General features: G+C 53.2%; 1 protein-coding gene across 2 annotated transcripts in view; it reads left to right on the plus strand.

Annotated features, from left to right (window-relative positions):
- LOC144737490 (elastase-1-like) overlaps positions 1-14,580 on the plus strand; it is a 61,183-nt gene extending 46,603 nt beyond the window's left edge. Inside the window, exons 6-9 of one of the 2 annotated variants that reach the window (XM_078620207.1) lie at positions 3,088-3,230; positions 4,235-4,411; positions 9,100-9,283; positions 14,515-14,580. In XM_078620207.1, the coding sequence (XP_078476333.1) occupies positions 3,088-3,230; positions 4,235-4,411; positions 9,100-9,283; positions 14,515-14,522 (512 nt within the window). In that variant the 3' untranslated portion in view covers positions 14,523-14,580. Of the gene's footprint in view, positions 1-3,087; positions 3,231-4,234; positions 4,412-9,099; positions 10,385-14,514 lie in introns of those variants that run through there. The other variant, XM_078620206.1, reaches the window with a different exon arrangement.
- The last annotated feature ends 2,883 nt before the right edge of the window (positions 14,581-17,463 follow it).

Here is a 17,463-nt window from a genome sequence, read left to right on the forward strand (position 1 = left end):
ACAGTGAAATCTGCTTGAGCCACGAGCCGTTCCTCAACGGGTAGCGGCGCGGCGTGAGCCAGCACCGTTCCCTGCGCAATTACGGCCGGCCGCGACCCCGTATTCAGGACCATTACGAACGGCTCACTGTCCCCTCTCACCATGGTTTGAGCAACCGCTAAGTCGAGGCCCTTACTGGCTCTGTTTGACGGCCCCAACAGCACCCCCTGTGCCTCCGCACCCACCTCGAGTGGCTTCCTGAACCGAAGGGGTACTAACATTTGCGATCCCGGGGGCACCCGTACAGTGTGAGTCGCCAGCGCCTGCACCGTCGCACAAACCGTGCGCACTTTGGTAGGGCTCGACAAGAACGCAACCCTCCGACCTGACGGAAGCTCTATGCAGGCCTGATCTATAAGAATTTTGATGGGCATTTTGGACAAAAAGTCCGTACCTAGCAAACAGGGAACGGCCAGCGATGATGATACAAAAATAGGGCCCGCCAATTTAATGTCACCAATGCAAATAGTCGCCCGAATCTGGCCGATGATCCCCAGGGATCCCCCATTCGCCGCATAAAATGGCACGTCTACTGGCAGAAGGGGTCTACTTTGGACGGGAAGAATGTTATAAATAAGGTCCGAGATGATGGTGGCCGACGCACCCGTGTCAACAAGCACCCGGACCTCAACCCCGTCAATGAACCCCGTTACCACGGACGACCCGGCCGACGCAGCCACGATCCTGTGGGCCAATTTGGACCACTCGACTGCTTGCGGGCCGCGTACGGACCCCCCTCGCCGAATTGAACCCCCGGCACCCAGCCGCGAACCCCCCACCGCGAAGCGGCGACCCGAATGTGCCGTGTTTGTGGACCGAACGTGTGAGGTGCCGCGACTTGCCGGGTTTTGTTGGGATGACTTGTGGCCCTGGTCGTCGTCCCGACGTGGTCCTGTGGCGCGCTGACGCGGGGCCCGGCACCCGGCTGCGACGTGACCCCGAAGGCCGCAGTTGTAGCAGACGACGGACGTCGTAGGTTTCGGTTGCTCCAGCTTGCGGGGCGAACGTGTGGGCGAACGACCTTTCGTTCTCCACTCCCCCGGACGCGATGCAGCGAGGGCCTGCTCCTGCACCGCAGCTGGCTGAGGTTCGGCGATCGTGGCGGCCAGTGCCGCGTTCCCCGCCCATTTGCAGACGACCCCCGGCTTGCGTTTGAGGACCTCGTACGCGTGAATGCTCGTGGCGATCGCCAGGGAGCAGATATCCATCTCGTCCGCCACGTTGATGGGGACCCCCAACTCGTGGGCCAACACCAGCAGCTGCTCCGTCACCATGGCGTCCTTCCCCTCCTTATCCATGCGGGGAAAAGCTGCGTCCGCCAAGGCGAGTAGTGCCGTGCGGTAGGCGAGCGTCGTTTCTCCAGCCACCTTCCGCCGATCGTAGAACTGGTGGCGACACGTGGAGGGCGGCCCGAACACCTTCGCCATCAGGTGTAGTGCGGCCTGGAGCGTAGAGCGGGACGACCTTGCAGCAGATGTGAAGGCTGCAAGCGCGTCGTCGTCAAGCATCGCTGGCAACGCACGCAGGGCAGTGGTGTCGGACCACCCCGACATCTCCTGATGAGCGAGGAACCTTCGTTGGAAGGCTCCCCAGTCGCCCCCATCCGCCTTGAACGCCGACAGCGCGGGCAATCTTTGCTGGAGGACCCGATCGTCGTCGACGTCGGAGAGATTTTCCCGCGCTCCGCTGTAGTTGTGTAAAATGTCGGCTCGGTTGTCAGGCGCAAAATGGAGGGCTCCGGCGCGCGCTGATGACGTGGGCTGCGCTGCGCGGAGGTGTCCGGCCACGTGGCGTCCGTCTTTCCCGCCAATCGGTGGCGGCCCCCCAAAAACGGCGGCAACTTCCAGACTTTTGGCGCGAAGCGCCTTTTGGCGGGAATCCTCCACCGTCGCTTCCTCCACGACCCCCGCAGCCGTTTTTCCGCTCGCCGGAACGGAGATGTCGGCCAAGACAGCGACGGCGGCGAGTAGCAACTCCGCCAACCGGGCGTGCGCGTCCTGGAGGCTGGTGTCGGAGGCAAGCGGAGCGTCGGCCATCACCGCGAAGTGCTGCATCGGCGGCAACTCCTCGTCCTCTACTCCCGAGGTCGGTGTCCCCGGTACGCCGTCGTCGTCCCGACCTCGCTCGTGGGTACGGGTAGTCTTCCTCGTGTCCATACTCCTTGAAGACAGGTTTACTTCTGACGCCAGTTGTAATGTAGTAACTCGGCGGGAGACGACTTCACGGGTAACACACTCTTTATTTTATCAAACTCGTTCACAGGTGACTAACACCTACTTTGTATCTCGGGTGACAAACACCCACTTAGTATCTCGGGTGACAAACACCCACTTAGTATCTCGGGTGACAACCACCCACTTAGCTACTTGGCGACTAACGCCCACTGAGCTACTCGGATGACCAACATCCACTTAGTACTTCGGGTGACAAACACCCACTTAGCTACTCGGCGACTAACGCCACTGAGCTACTCGGATGACCAACATCCACTTAGCTACTCGGCGACTAACGCCACTGAGCTACTCGGGACACTCCCTGCCCGGGGTATCCGTCTCGACTGTGGGTCCCCAGCCCGACCCACGGGGGCGTCGGACCCCGGGTCCCACAGCCTCGCCTCCGAGCCACACAGGGCCCCGGTCCCCACAAGGACGGCGGGACTAGGGGTCTCGGGGCACTAGGTCTTCAGCTCCGTCTTCGGGTCTTCAACTGGGTAACTCTCCCCGAGTGCTCCCGCGCGTCCCCCTTTATACCCCACCTGCGGACGTCGCTGCGAGCACCCACTTATTCGACCAATCGCCGGGCGCTGGCTACGATCCTCTTTTCCCACATCTCATCGTGCCTCACCACCCACGCCGCGCCGCCCCGTCATCTGTCACTCCCGGCGCGCGCGTCCACACCACGCCCACAACGCGTTGCCAACCCCGCACCCCGCGCCGCCCCGTGATCCATCACTGTCACAGTCGGCGCACGTCAATACCACCACTACATATACACTACAACAACACTAATTATTATTTTGTATTTGTCACATTGATTGCATTTCATCAGCCGGGGGCCCATTGCCCTCCACTCTTCAACAAGCGAAGCTTCCCTTTATCAGCTACGCCAAATGCAGCAGCAGCGAGTATTGGGGAACAACAGTGAAGCCCAGCATGATCTGTGCAGGGGACAGCCTTCACTCTACTTGCAACGTGAGTGTAATAGTTACACACACTCTTCATGCAAATAAATTATTAACAAGAGGACGCTGACTTTGTGTCAGTCAACAGAGGCCATTGCAATTCCAATGCAGCAAAACACCTGCTAGTCGGATTTCGTATTTTTCTGCACCAGGTTGTCTAAATTATATAATTATTTCACATAGCTTCCACACAGTCTCCGTGCGAGGAAGCTATCCCTATCTGACACTATGCTTGCCACGTGTGTCCAGTGAATTGCAGCTCCCTGTTTGTAATCGTTTTAGAATCTCAAGCTCCACATGTTTTCCACTATAACTCCTCTGCAGCGTTTTTACTGTGTTCGTGAAATATTATTTTCATGAGTGCACTGTGGGATTCATGACTTGCAGGGCGACACACCTGAATGGTGATTACTGTACATAACCACACTATGCCACACAGTACAAAATAAACCCAACCAAGTATATCACCGTAGTTTTAATTACTTTCTTTGACAGCATTTCACAGTGTTTACGGTAAAATGCGTTTAGAATGCATGCTAATGCATTTGATATGTTTTTGTAATGTTAGGCGTGTTGGGTAATGAGACTCGCCCAACTCATTGGGGCTCTGGTGGCTCGGCACGAGGATATCTAAGCCCGACCTGTCTTCCTGGCTTCACGCTGTGCTCAGGCCCCTATTTTCCGAGCCCCGTGAGTGCTACTCACAAATGCTGTGCAGTTGATTCCCATAATGCTGTACAGTTTCTTCGACGCGTGGTGTAGGCTGCTAATCCCCATCTGTTCCATCTGGCTGTGATGTATCGGATATTGTTGCCACCTCGCAAATGCTTTGTTTTTGTCGGTGTTCTTGTTTCCTCCCACATGCAATCACTCGTTTAATTGGCATGTCTGCGGTTCCTCCTTATTCCTCCGCACCTTTCATATTCCCATGCGCTATACGATGCCAATAGTCATGAATAATGCTGGATACAACTAAGTAATTGTGACTATTATTACAATTGTCCTTATATGCAGGGAGACTCGGGGGGCCCTCTGAACTGTAAGACGGACAGAGGGTGGGAGGTGCACGGCCTCACGAGCTTCGGGTCTTCTTTAGGCTGTAACTTGGACACAAAGCCGAACGTCTTCACCCGCGTATCCAGCTACAGTGCCTGGATCACCTCCATCACGGGGATGCAGTTCCCCACGACGGTGTGTAACTCATAACGAGCCTGCGCGTCTCTGTACGAGTCTGTGCATCTCTTTGGTCTCACTCACCTACTCACTCACGCATACAGAAAATCACTCACACAGATAATTATCACTCACCCGCTGATTCATACGAAGAATGACTCACTCACTCAACTCAAGCCCCACTCTCCATCTCCCGCCCTCCCCTCTGCATTCGTGACGGCAATGTACGACGGACAGACGTCAGCTGCCCACCCCAGCCCTCTCAAATCCTTCACAGGCGCATGCACAGTTGGGCAAACAAACACTGAGACATACGGTAGACACGCAGACATGGAGATACATGCTGGGACATCCACAAACACGGAGACAAACAAAGAAACAGACACAAGAGGCTCGGAGAGACACACAAAGACACGGAGACACATGTAAACATATACAAGATAAAGACACACACCGACATAGATAGAGTCACACAAACAGGAATACACACAAAGAGACGTGGAGATACACACAGCTATACCCAGAGAAGTGGAAGCACAAGTCAGACATGCACAGAGGCACACACAGTCAAAGAGACTCACACAGGCAGTTGGGGATATTCTCATCGCGAATTTTTGCAGTGCCACATACTTTTCTTGCTTTTGGTGAAGTGAGTAGGAGAAGGGTTATTCGATTTCTCAGCTACAATTCATCCCCACGCACTCATCCGGGCCCAAAGTGAGTTTTTTGTTTTGTGTGCCGTGAAAATCGAGTGTGCTCGAAAGTGAGTGCCATAGAATGAAAACAATTGGGAAGTACTACTTTACTACTTGGATAATACATGGCTTAACTCATAGAAAATATGTGGCCCATTCTATGGAGAAGCCCTGACCCAGCCCAAGCAGATGACGTGGCCCAGTCCATGGAAGAAACGTGGCCCAGCCCATGGAGGAGACATGTCCTAGCCAATGGAGGTGGAAGAAGATAGCAAACTCCTCAAGCCGGACGTACGATTTGAGCACAAAGCTCAATGTATAATTGTCCACAGCGCTCATAGATAGAGAGCCACACAGAAAGTGGCACCACCAACAACAACCACTATTTGCCACTACATGGCAGTGATGTCACCACGGCGCTTGTGCCATGCTAGGTCCACTTTGAGGCCACGTGGTGTATCGAAGGCTTTTTGGCAGGTCACAGGACAGACCCAGATGCCATTGTTTGACTAACATATGACGTTAACTGCCAAGGCACCCAGCTTATTGTTACGAGCGTCGCTCCTGCAATCTTCTTTTTTTTGCTGGAGGGCGACTGCCTCCAACTGGCCAGTAGCGTCCTTCATGAACCTCCTCCACAGAGGCCAATCTGGACATCGCTGGTACCACTCATTGGCAATATCCAATCAGCTTAATATCCTTCTGTAACACGTCAGTCCATCTCTTATCTAGCCCTGGCTGCGCCTGTTTAGCCCTATCTATCTGGCCAAACATAAGCTGCTTGGGGATGTGGTGGTTGGGCATGCAATCTAGATGATTGAGCCAACGCAGTCTCGCATGCTGGAGGAGCTAATTAATTTCAAGGATATGGGAGTCTGTCACACAATGCACTTTGATACAAATTCAAGAAAGATCATAGGCAGGCAAGCCTGAATGTTTAAAGACAGTGCAGACATTCCCTTGGAGGGCTTCATGTTTTGTAAGCTCAGAGAAGAGAAGGCATCACTGTGGCCAAGAACACTCGCAGCTTCATATTGATAAATAGACCAGGTAGCTTCCACACAGCATTATTCAGCTGATGAAAAGATAATTACACTTGACGGATTCAGAGTGAAACCTCCCCTGCCACACCAGAGCTGGTCATAAGCACACTGCCTAGGTATGAACTCTTCTCTACTCTTTCCACAACTGCCCCTTCCCTCATAGAGAGTGAAGGGGGGTGGGACATTCAATGACATAAAATACACAGGTAGGTGCATTTTTTTGTGGGGCTGATGGTAAGGCCCCATCTCTTAGTATGATTCTCCAGGTGCATGTCCAACACCTTCTTAGAGTGGGCAGCAACTACCGAATATAGTTTACCAATAGGGAGCCATATCTTGACCATACACGAGCATCGATCAGCCCCCCAATGTATATATATATATACCGGTACATCCATGGAAAGTTTCTCGAACTACGTGGTCAATTAAGATATAAAATAGTGAAATAGTGAACACTGGCTCCAACTCCTTGTCACCATCATGCAAATATGTAATTATTTTGAGCAGAGGGTCTGGGACTGCAAGATCAGGAACGATAATCCAGAGTCCTGGCATATTGATTATACACTAGGCCTTGACCAGGTCAAGAAAGCAGAGATATAGGTGCTATTGAACTTCTGTAAACCTCTACTGCAGTAGACAGACATAAAATGGCATCTGTGCAGGACGACCATGGTCGGAAACCATACTGGGGCTCCACAACGCTCTCATTAGTATGTATGTCTGGCAAGGTGTTGTTGAATAATCCTTTCCAGGACCTTTCCTGGCACACTTAGGCTGAAGATGCCCCACCCCCACCTTTTTTAAAGATGGGGACCACCATGGCATCTTTCCAGTCCTTTGGAACCTGTGCTGTGAACCAGACAGACTACACACACTCACACTAAAGCTCTACAGCATGGGGGGAGAACATAACACATCCAGAAAGAAACGCGTCTGAGTCGGTAATCAAACCTAGGTACTTCTTGCTGTCATACACTACGCTTCCAGATTACCATTGTTTATTTTTCGGATGGTGATAGGTGTGGTGCTGCAAATAACTTTTTTGATAGAGTGAAAGAGTGAGGTGTGATTAGGAAGAGGGGGGATGATCCCAATTCTAGTTGCAAACAATGATTAAATTCTCGCTTGCAATTTCTATTAGTTCGGTGTACCAGGGTATTGTGGGTGTGAGTGGGATCCTATATGAATGCTTGCCAACCACAGTTAAAGTAAGGCGGGCATATTTTACAGATAACAAGCCAATGGTCATTGGAGAGACCACGGTAGGTCCTGGTGTGAAGGACATGGGACTGCATTCTCTGATCTGTCACGATGTAGTCCAGTAAGTGTTCTTGTTTGGGCCTGGCATTGATCAATGATGTCGTGTGGATATTCTGATGCTGGAAACAGTGTGTTGCTGATTACGAGCCCATGGGTTACACAGAAGTCGAACAACCTCATACCGTTGTGATTGTGCTAAACTGGACCTTGCTTCGAATAACTTTGGCCCAAGTGCATGTGACGTGACCCATTCGGGAATTAAAGTCACTATCAAGTTAAATATATACCGAGGGGGCACTTTATCCAGCTCCTGGGAAAGGAGGCCATCGAAAGCATCTGACTTTTGCGCTTTCCTTGTGTACCTCCACTGATGGTTATCTTATTTTGATGTGTAAGCCACCACCAATACCATTTCTCACCTCCTGTTAATGGGGAGGCGTGTCCACAACAGTTCGGAACTTACAGCTTCCTACACATCGTCTCCACACTCCTATGTCCCCTTCATTATTTGGTTATGAAGTAGAACCACTCAATGTTGTTTGCAGTTTTTTTCCCCAAGTGAAAAACTGTCCACCTGTCATGGTGACTGGAACCAGAACCAGTCAACCTCCTGTATACAGAGGTTCCAGCTCGCGAGAGACGAATGGAAGCCTCTCCTCCACAGTGAGCGCTTGGACATTCCACACTGACAACTTCATTATTTTTTTTTATATCCGTAGGGAGGGGTAGAGTCTGGCTTTGGCCCGAAGGCGCCTATATCCCTAGGGCCTTCAGTACAAGCTTAATTCGGAGTTTCCTATGTGTGTATGGGTACGAAGTAGTGTCAGGTGGAGCAGTTACCACCCCTTGCAAATACTCATCCCCCATATAGCCTTAACGGACTATTGGGGCAAGTGCAGTTAGTGAGCACCAATGAAGGCCGGCATGGCACAATAGGGGTGGGTGATCAACACCACGCTCGATTGCGTTTGCTTCCCCAGTGGCGATGTTTTTACACACCACACCAGGCACTCATTTGAGGCGGAATCGACTTAGGAGAGGCCCACGATCGCTAAATACACATACATATATAGACATACACACCCCTGCTCACACTTACTTCAGCCTCAACTCAGCCTTACCACACACACCTCCAATTCACTATTCACCATTACTCAGGTCAAACTCACGGCGTTCACCTTCACACCATGCCTCACACTCATACATGCCAATTTACACCACATACTACCCTATATACTACACTATGCACACACTATATCACACAGACTATACCATCTTTTTTACACTACTGTACATAATATTTAATTCTACACCACTTTACCCATCTACATCCTGCTATATATTCCTGCAGTGTATAGTGCTCCCACATTAAATATAATAACACGTGCATATCAACATGTGCACAGATGCACAGATACAAAACATACACTAATATAGACCCAGAAACACGCAAATACTTTGTTATTTAAGAATCACCCGAACGCAAACTCACAAAACACATGCACGATGGTCATGTTCTTCATGTTGCAGATGATATTGATAATAAATGTATTATTAATGTTGTGGATGATGATATTATTCATGTTGGTGATGGTGATTTTCATAATTAGGTTCTTTTTTTGCTGATCAGAATGATGTTGATCATAATATCACTCTTGCTTATGATGTTAATGATGATATTAATAATACTGCTGATGATCTACAGGCATCACCAACAACGACCAGGGATTGGTCCCCAACGACCAAGAATTTGTTGCCAACGACCAAGAATTGGTCTGCAACGACCAAGAATATGTTCCCAACGACCAAGAATTCGTCTTCCCCTCCTCGCAGTGTGATGATGTGGGAGTTCACCGCATCAATCCTCATCAGTATCGCACTGATGTTCTGTGAGTGGTAAACATAGCCACACGCATCACTACAACCATCGTCGTAATGATAAGGGTTCAAGTGTCAAATTGAATGTGTGAAAAGGTCAGAGCACAAGGTGAGAGACCAAGTGAGAGATCAGGATATAGTCGAATTTGCAAAAGTGACCTGGGGCATTCGTCTGTTGTCAGTAGGGGGCGATGATTGCAGCTGTGTGGTCAACGTATGTCACCCCAAGTGGCAGCTTTGTCTATGCATTAGTTTGAAAGTATGGGGCGCTGAATGTTGTTTAGTGGTTAAAAACGAAACAGGGGGATTTCTCCACAAACCTGGCTGTCACCTGATGATGCTAGTTGTAATTACTGGCAAAACGTCGTACTCGAATAGCAAATGTTGTGGAATTACTCACCAACACACCGGTGTGCTACACTCGTAACGAATTGACACGTTATGTTAACGTGACAAACCTTACTAATTGGCTGTGTCAGGTGGTGGCAGGTTTAACGACACATTTATATTTATATGATCTAACCCAAAAACCTCTAATATAGTTTAGCCTATAGTGCTGTCCTCGTGTAATTGTCTGCTGCCAGTAAGGGGCAATGATTGATGCTGTTGTAACCGCAATGGAGTAAATAACGTCATCATTTTCTCTTTTTGGAAATTTGGACCATATAATGGAGACACTCTAATGAGGATTATAATTGAGTCACTGTGGGAGTATATGAGTCCCTGTGCGAGTCCATATGTATGTGTGGGAGTTGGTGTGTTTATGTATGGGAATCCGTGTCTTTGTCAGTCCTTGTGTCTTGTTGTGAGTTTGTGCGTCTCTCTGTGAATCTGCATGTCTCTTTGTGAGTTTCCGTCTCTAACCGTGAGTGCATGTGTAATAAAGGACTCGATCCTGGGTCTCTGTCTCCGTTGTCCTTTATTCGGGTTCTTTCCACTTGTCCCACACGGCCCTCGCTCAGAGTCTCCCCCGCTTGGCAGCTCGACCTCTGCCTTCGATCCCGTAGCCTTTCGCGCTCCTGCAGCTCCGCTGCAGATCCCTGGTGCAGCCCTCCGGCTGCTCTCACTGCAGCTCCACCGCTGCTCCCCGTTCCTCCATGCTCGGTCACCGCTGACTGGCCGTGCCGAGTCTTACCGTGTGTGGCGATCTCGCCACTCCCCAACCTCAGCCCTGCGTGGCCTCTGTGGCGATCTCGCCACTCTACAACGTCCGCCCTGCGTGGCCTCTGTGGCGATCTCGCCACTCTCTGTCTCTATCCCCAACTCTCTCTTCCACCCCGCTGGCTGGCGCCGTCATGAGCCCCTCAGCCACCAGGCTGAGGCACGGCGACCACCCAACGTGTTCTCCACTCTTCACTCCCCCGACTGACCCAGATGTCTTCCTGTCTCCCCGCTATAACATCTCCCCCCACGTGACCCTGACTCCTCCCTCTCGGATCGTCACATCCGACCCGCTCATTTACGCCCGCATTACACCACCCTCCCCCGTAGAGAAAATTCCAGCCGTCCTCGGCTGAAACAGAACAAAATAATGCGGGCGAAGGCATCACAATCAGGAGTCCCCCAGACACAACGGAGATTATAACAACAACACAAGTAACGAAAGGGGAGGGATCAGCAACCGGAACAGAACAACAAGAATAATAATAGCACAAAGCACAACAATGGCAACCGACACGCAAGAATGGCACACGCGCACAACCCAGAAATGTGGTGTCTTAGAGCGTGTCCATGTTGTTGTTCCATCCGCTCGGCTCACGTCAAACATCAAAGAGCAAGTGGTAGGCAAGAATGACGAACGGGCGCTCAATTGCTCCTTTAAGTCCTCATCCAGTTAGCACACCAGGTAACACCCAGTGTGGCAGGCGCCGAAGATCTGTGACGAGAAGGAGAATCCAATCCCCTGAGGCACAGCACAACAACGCACATCCGCATGTCGTACACGACAGCCACCCGGCCCCAGGGTAGTGGAGATGATGTAATTCCGGCCCGTTTAAGAAAACCCCAATAATTACCCAAAATAAACGCGATGGATGCCCCAGTATTTACATTTTAACAACAATATTATTTACACGTGACAACAACAACAAAAAAATGTCCTGCTCTTGCCCACCAGCAGTCCTCCCTTGAGGACCAGCACAGACATCTCACGGTCACAGCATGTACCCACGGTCACTCTCAACAAAACCCCTAGTCGCACACCCTCGCGTGGAGAGAGCCACGCTCCCCAGAGGTAACGTTTAACTCGCCCTAACCCTCACCATGGTCGTCAAACCATAGCAACATCCACTGATCATACTCTCGGCTAGTGCAATTTTGGGGATGAGCAGCAACTCGGCCATGCTCCTCCCTTACTATCCCATCAGCGATGGACACACACCAGCATCTTATAGTCTGACGCTTTATAGCCAAGGGAAGATCAATCCCTCGGCAAGGCCAGACACCAACGACTCCCCCCACGGGGCAATGTTCTCTTATAGATTCAATAACGACCTAACCCAAATCCCGTGAGCCCCCGGCACACCAGGTTCAGTCTGCCACCGCACAACTGAACCATGACTCCCCGAGCCATATGAGCACATGGCCCATTAGTTTGAGACATTCCACGGAGGTTTCGCCTCCGGGCTGTCAGGTCAGCCATCAGCCATAGGCCGATGTGACCACAACTCGTGCATCACCCAATCAACAATGGCAGGCATAACAGATAGAATATTTGCCCCACCGAGGTTTTTCCCGCGCGCTCAAAATGGCGGCCCCCTTCGCCAAGCGCGTTCTCGCAATATCTCGCGCGCACTCAAATGACGGCCCTTTTGCGCAAAGCGCATCGTCGCCATACCCCGCGTGCGCGCAAAATGGCGGCCCAACGTGCGAACACGTGGCCAGTTTTCTCCGTGCGTGCACCCCAGCTGCCCTTTGCTGGGGGTCACAAGACGCATCCCCCGTCACGTTGTAACAACCCCACCAACGATAGAGGCACAGCCCCAGCTTGCTGCGCACAGCAGTCATATCGGGGAAATTTTAACCAATATTTTACCAAAACACATTGGTTACACACACCAACCCGCAAAGCAACTCCTGGCTGCATGCAATCAACCGAATGAGCGACGCCACTTGGCGCCAATTTACGGTCCCATCACCCTTAACATCTGAGCCACCCACAACGGCGTCATCGCGCACCCTCATCGCGCGCTCTCTCTCTCAAAAAGCGCAATTACCTATAATATACACGCAATATCGTGTGCATAAACACCCACACAACCAAATTTTTGGGTCCCCCTCGAATTTGTTACCAATTTCCAAACAGGTACACACAATTAATAACACTCCCAAACCCAATAGTCAACCAATGCATTGCACCCCGTAACCGTACAGAACGGTGTAAACAGCACATGCAGTCAGCATATCGCGATCACACGCGTACATTTAAGCACAATAGCAAGCAGATCTGCAGGCAACCAACACACCATTAATCCTGTCGTAACTTTGCAGCAACAACACAAATATTCTCTCTTGCAAACAACCACATCGCACACAGCACCTCGCAGCACAATACACCAAAAATAAATATTTTTCAATTAAGCCCGTCGCACACGGTAACCCACGAGATGGTACAGCGCAGGATACCCGACGCTCCCGAGTTAATAATTAACTTCGCCATCAAGATAACAACTCCACACCGCAGCGCACACACACTATTTGACACTCAGCAACAAGCAGATAGCGCGTCCATCGTCAACACACACACATACACACAGCCCGAACCGCGCTCCGCACACTCGAGACATGAGAAAAATCGCCCCCCGGCACACGAAAGATGGGTGAGGTGTGTGTTAAGGCCGGGTGCGTATCGTTATGACTCGCCCGGGGCTGCAGCAAGCAGAGGACGGCAGGGTGGTAACTTGAGACGCCTCGCAGAACTCGAACGATGACTTGACTGCTCCGTTGTCTCGCATTCGAGCCAGGACGGGAGAGCTCCCGCCCCAGCAGCTGCAGCGTCGTCGTCCTCTCCTCGCAGCTCCTCCTCGCAAAACAGCAGCTCACAGCAGGCTGCTCACCCCGCGGCACCCCCAGATTTCAGCGCAAGGCCGCCTCTCCGCCGCGATGTTGAAGATGGCGGCGTCTTCCCGCCGCGGTGAAGACAAGATGGCGGCTTCCCGCCGTTTCTCCCCTGCCACGCCCAAGATGGCGTCTTTGTGTCGCGTGGCAGATGGCGCTGGCAGCGCAGGCAAGGCGGAGGCCTGCGGATCACTACCAGGCCTCCCCGATGCCGTCCTCGTCGTGACGAGCTCACACAGTTGCGCCAGCACGATTTTCAAGGTCTCCAGCTGCGCCGCCATCTGTCTCCATCGTAAGTTGGCGTCCACCGGCGCAGATGGGTCCACCGACGCGGCGACATTTTGCTCACCCGGACCCGTACTCGTTCCAGCACGGATCACCTCTTCCATCGCAGGCAGGTCCACCGCCTGAGGAAGGTCGTCGTCGTCGGATGATGTAGCAGATGATGGCGCAGGAATATTCTTTCTTCTGAGCTGTTTTGACGTGCCGTTTCACTTCTGACACCAGTGTAATAAAGGACTCGATCCTGGGTCTCTGTCTCCGTTGTCCTTTATTCGGGTTCTTTCCACTTGTCCCACACGGCCCTCGCTCAGAGTCTCCCCCGCTTGGCAGCTCGACCTCTGCCTTCGATCCCGTAGCCTTTCGCGCTCCTGCAGCTCCGCTGCAGGTCCCTGGTGCAGCCCTCCGGCTGCTCTCACTGCAGCTCCACCGCTGCTCCCCGTTCCTCCATGCTCGGTCACCGCTGACTGGCCGTGCCGAGTCTTACCGTGTGTGGCGATCTCGCCACTCCCCAACCTCAGCCCTGCGTGGCCTCTGTGGCGATCTCGCCACTCTACAACGTCCGCCCTGCGTGGCCTCTGTGGCGATCTCGCCACTCTCTGTCTCTATCCCCAACTCTCTCTTCCACCCCGCTGGCTGGCGCCGTCATGAGCCCCTCAGCCACCAGGCTGAGGCACGGCGACCACCCAACGTGTTCTCCACTCTTCACTCCCCCGACTGACCCAGATGTCTTCCTGTCTCCCCGCTATAACATCTCCCCCCACGTGACCCTGACTCCTCCCTCTCGGATCGTCACATCCGACCCGCCCATTTAAGCCCGCATTACACGTGTCAGTGAGTCTGTGTTTTTGTGCGAGGCCGTGGCTCTATTTTAGCCTCGTGTAACTGTTGTGTCTGTGTTTTGCAGGCATATGAAGTGCTGCTGCTTGTTTTCAATGTACGCAAGGATTAAACACCTCAAATACACATGTACCAGATTATAAGATATACCTACGACACATATGTGTTTTGGGAAGTTGAGCATGGTTGATTCAAATGAGCTCGGAATTGGGGAGTTAAAACGTGGGACAATTATCATTATTCGTACATTAACATAAGTAATATTTATACGAATATTAGATTAACATACTTATATATATAAACACTAATTTACGTTAAAGTGATTATTAAAATAACATAGAACCAATTATTGGCCGAGCTCTGTGAGCAAATCAATTCTCTCCACCACAAATTACACGCCAGTTTCCACATTTAGTGACAGCAGCAAAGTCAATGTTTCCTTGAACCATTGGTTCAGTACAAGCAAAACTCTGGACCGTTTTGACATTCAGAGTCTCATCAGCAGATACAGACTTGCTTTGATTCCATATATTTGTAGTGGTGGTGTTGACGTGCGCCGACTGTGACAGTGATGGATCCCGGGGCGGCGCGGGGTGCGGGGTTGGGCACGCGTTGTGGGCGTGGTGTGGACGCGCGCGCCGGGAGTGACAGATGACGGGGCGGCGCGGCGTGGGTGGTGAGGCACGATGAGATGTGGGAAAACAGGATCGTAGCCAGCGCCCAGCGATTGGTCGAATAAGTGGGTGCTCGCAGCGACGTCCGCAGGTGGGGTATAAAGGGGGACGCGCGAGAGCACTCGGGGAGAGTTACCCAGTTGAAGACCCGAAGACGGAGCTGAAGACCTAGTGCCCCGAGACCCCTAGTCCCGCCGTCCTTGTGGGGACCGGGGCCCTGTGTGGCTCGGAGGCGAGGCTGTGGGACCCGGGGTCCGACGCCCCCGTGGGTCGGGCTGGGGACCCACAGTCGAGACGGATACCCCGGGCAGGGAGTGTCCCGAGTAGCTCAGTGGCGTTAGTAGACGAGTAGCTAAGTGGATGTTGGTCATCCGAGTAGCTCAGTGGCGTTAGTCGCCGAGTAGCTAAGTGGGTGTTTGTCACCCGAGATACTAAGTGGATGTTGGTCATCCGAGTAGCTCAGTGGGCGTTAGTCGCCAAGTAGCTAAGTGGGTGTTTGTCACCCGAGATACTCAGTGGGTGTTTGTCACCCGAGATACTAAGTGGGTGGTTGTCACCCGAGATACAAAGTAGGTGTTAGTCACCTGTGAACGAGTTTGATAAAATAAAGAGTGTGTTACCCGTGAAGTCGTCTCCCGCCGAGTTACTACATTACAACTGGCGTCAGAAGTAAACCTGTCTTCAAGAAGTATGGACACGAGGAAGACTACCCGTACCCACGAGCGAGGTCGGGACGACGACGGCGTACCGGGGACACCAACCTCGGCAGGAGAGGACGAGGAGTTGCCGCCGATGCAGCACTTCGCGGTGATGGCCGACGCTCCGCTTGCCTCCGACACCAGCCTCCAGGACGCGCACTCCCGGTTGGCGGAGTTGCTACTCGCCGCCGCCGCTGTCTTGGCCGACATCTCCGTTCCGGCGAGCGGAAAAACGGCTGCGGGGTTGGTGGAGGAAGCGACGTTGGAGGAATCCCGCCAAGAGGCGCTTCGCGCCAAAAGTCTGGAAGTTGCCGCCGTTTTTGGGGGGCCGCCACCGATTGGCGGGAAAGACGGACGCCACGTGGCCGGACACCTCCGCTCAGCGCAGCCCACGTCATCAGCGCGCGCCGGAGCTCTCCATTTTGCGCCTGGCAACCGAGCCGACATTTTACACAACTACAGCGGAGCGCGGGAAAATCTCTCCGACGTCGACGACGATCGGGTCCTCCAGCAAAGATTGCCCGCGCTGTCGGCGTTCAAGGCGGATGGGGGCGACTGGGGAGCCTTCCAACGAAGGTTCCTCGCTCATCAGGAGATGTCGGGGTGGTCCGACACCACTGCCCTGCGTGCGTTGCCAGCGATGCTTGACGACGACGCGCTTGCAGCCTTCACATCTGCTGCAAGGTCGTCCCGCTCTACGCTCCAGGCCGCACTACACCTGATGGCGAAGGTGTTCGGGCCGCCCTCCACGTGTCGCCACCAGTTCTACGATCGGCGGAAGGTGGCTGGAGAAACGACGCTCGCCTATCGCATGGCACTACTCGCCTTGGCGGACGCAGCTTTTCCCCGCATGGATAAGGAGGGGAAGGACGCCATGGTGACGGAGCAGCTGCTGGCGTTGGCCCACGAGTTGGGGGTCCCCATCAATGTGGCGGACGAGATGGATATCTGCTCCCTGGCGATCGCCACGAGCATTCACGCGTACGAGGTCCTCAAACGCAAGCCGGGGGTCGTCTGCAAATGGGCGGGGAACGCGGCACTGGCCGCCACGATCGCCGAACCTCAGCCAGCTGCGGATCAGGAGCAGGCCTTCGCTGCATCGCGTCCGGGGGAGTGGAGAACGGGAGGTCGTTCGCCCACACGTTCACCCCGCAAGCTGGAGCAACCGAAACCTACGACGTCCGTCGTCTGCTACAACTGCGGCCTTCGGGGTCACGTCGCAGCCGGGTGCCGGGCCCCGCGTCAGCGCGCCACAGGACCACGTCAGGACGACGACCAGGGCCACAAGTCATCCCAACAAAACCCGGCAAGTCGCGGCACCTCACACGTTCGGTCCACAAACACGGCACATTCGGGTCGCCGCTTGGCGGTGGGGGGTTCGCGGCTGGGTGCCGGGGGTTCATTTCGGCGAGGGGGGTCCGTACGCGGCCCGCAAGCAGTCGAGTGGTCCGAATTGGCCCACAGGATCGTGGCTGCGTCGGCCGGGTCGTCCGTGGTAACGGGGTTCATTGACGGGGTTGAGGTCCGGGTGCTTGTTGACACGGGTGCGTCGGCCACCATCATCTCGGACCTTATTTATAACATTCTTCCCGTCCAAAGTAGACCCCTTCTGCCAGTAGACGTGCCATTTTATGCGGCGAATGG

The sequence above is a fragment of the Lampetra planeri genome, chromosome 70 (genome assembly GCF_965212315.1).
Source record: "Lampetra planeri chromosome 70, kcLamPlan1.2.h2, whole genome shotgun sequence".
In the NCBI taxonomy this organism is placed as follows: domain Eukaryota; kingdom Metazoa; phylum Chordata; class Hyperoartia; order Petromyzontiformes; family Petromyzontidae; genus Lampetra; species Lampetra planeri.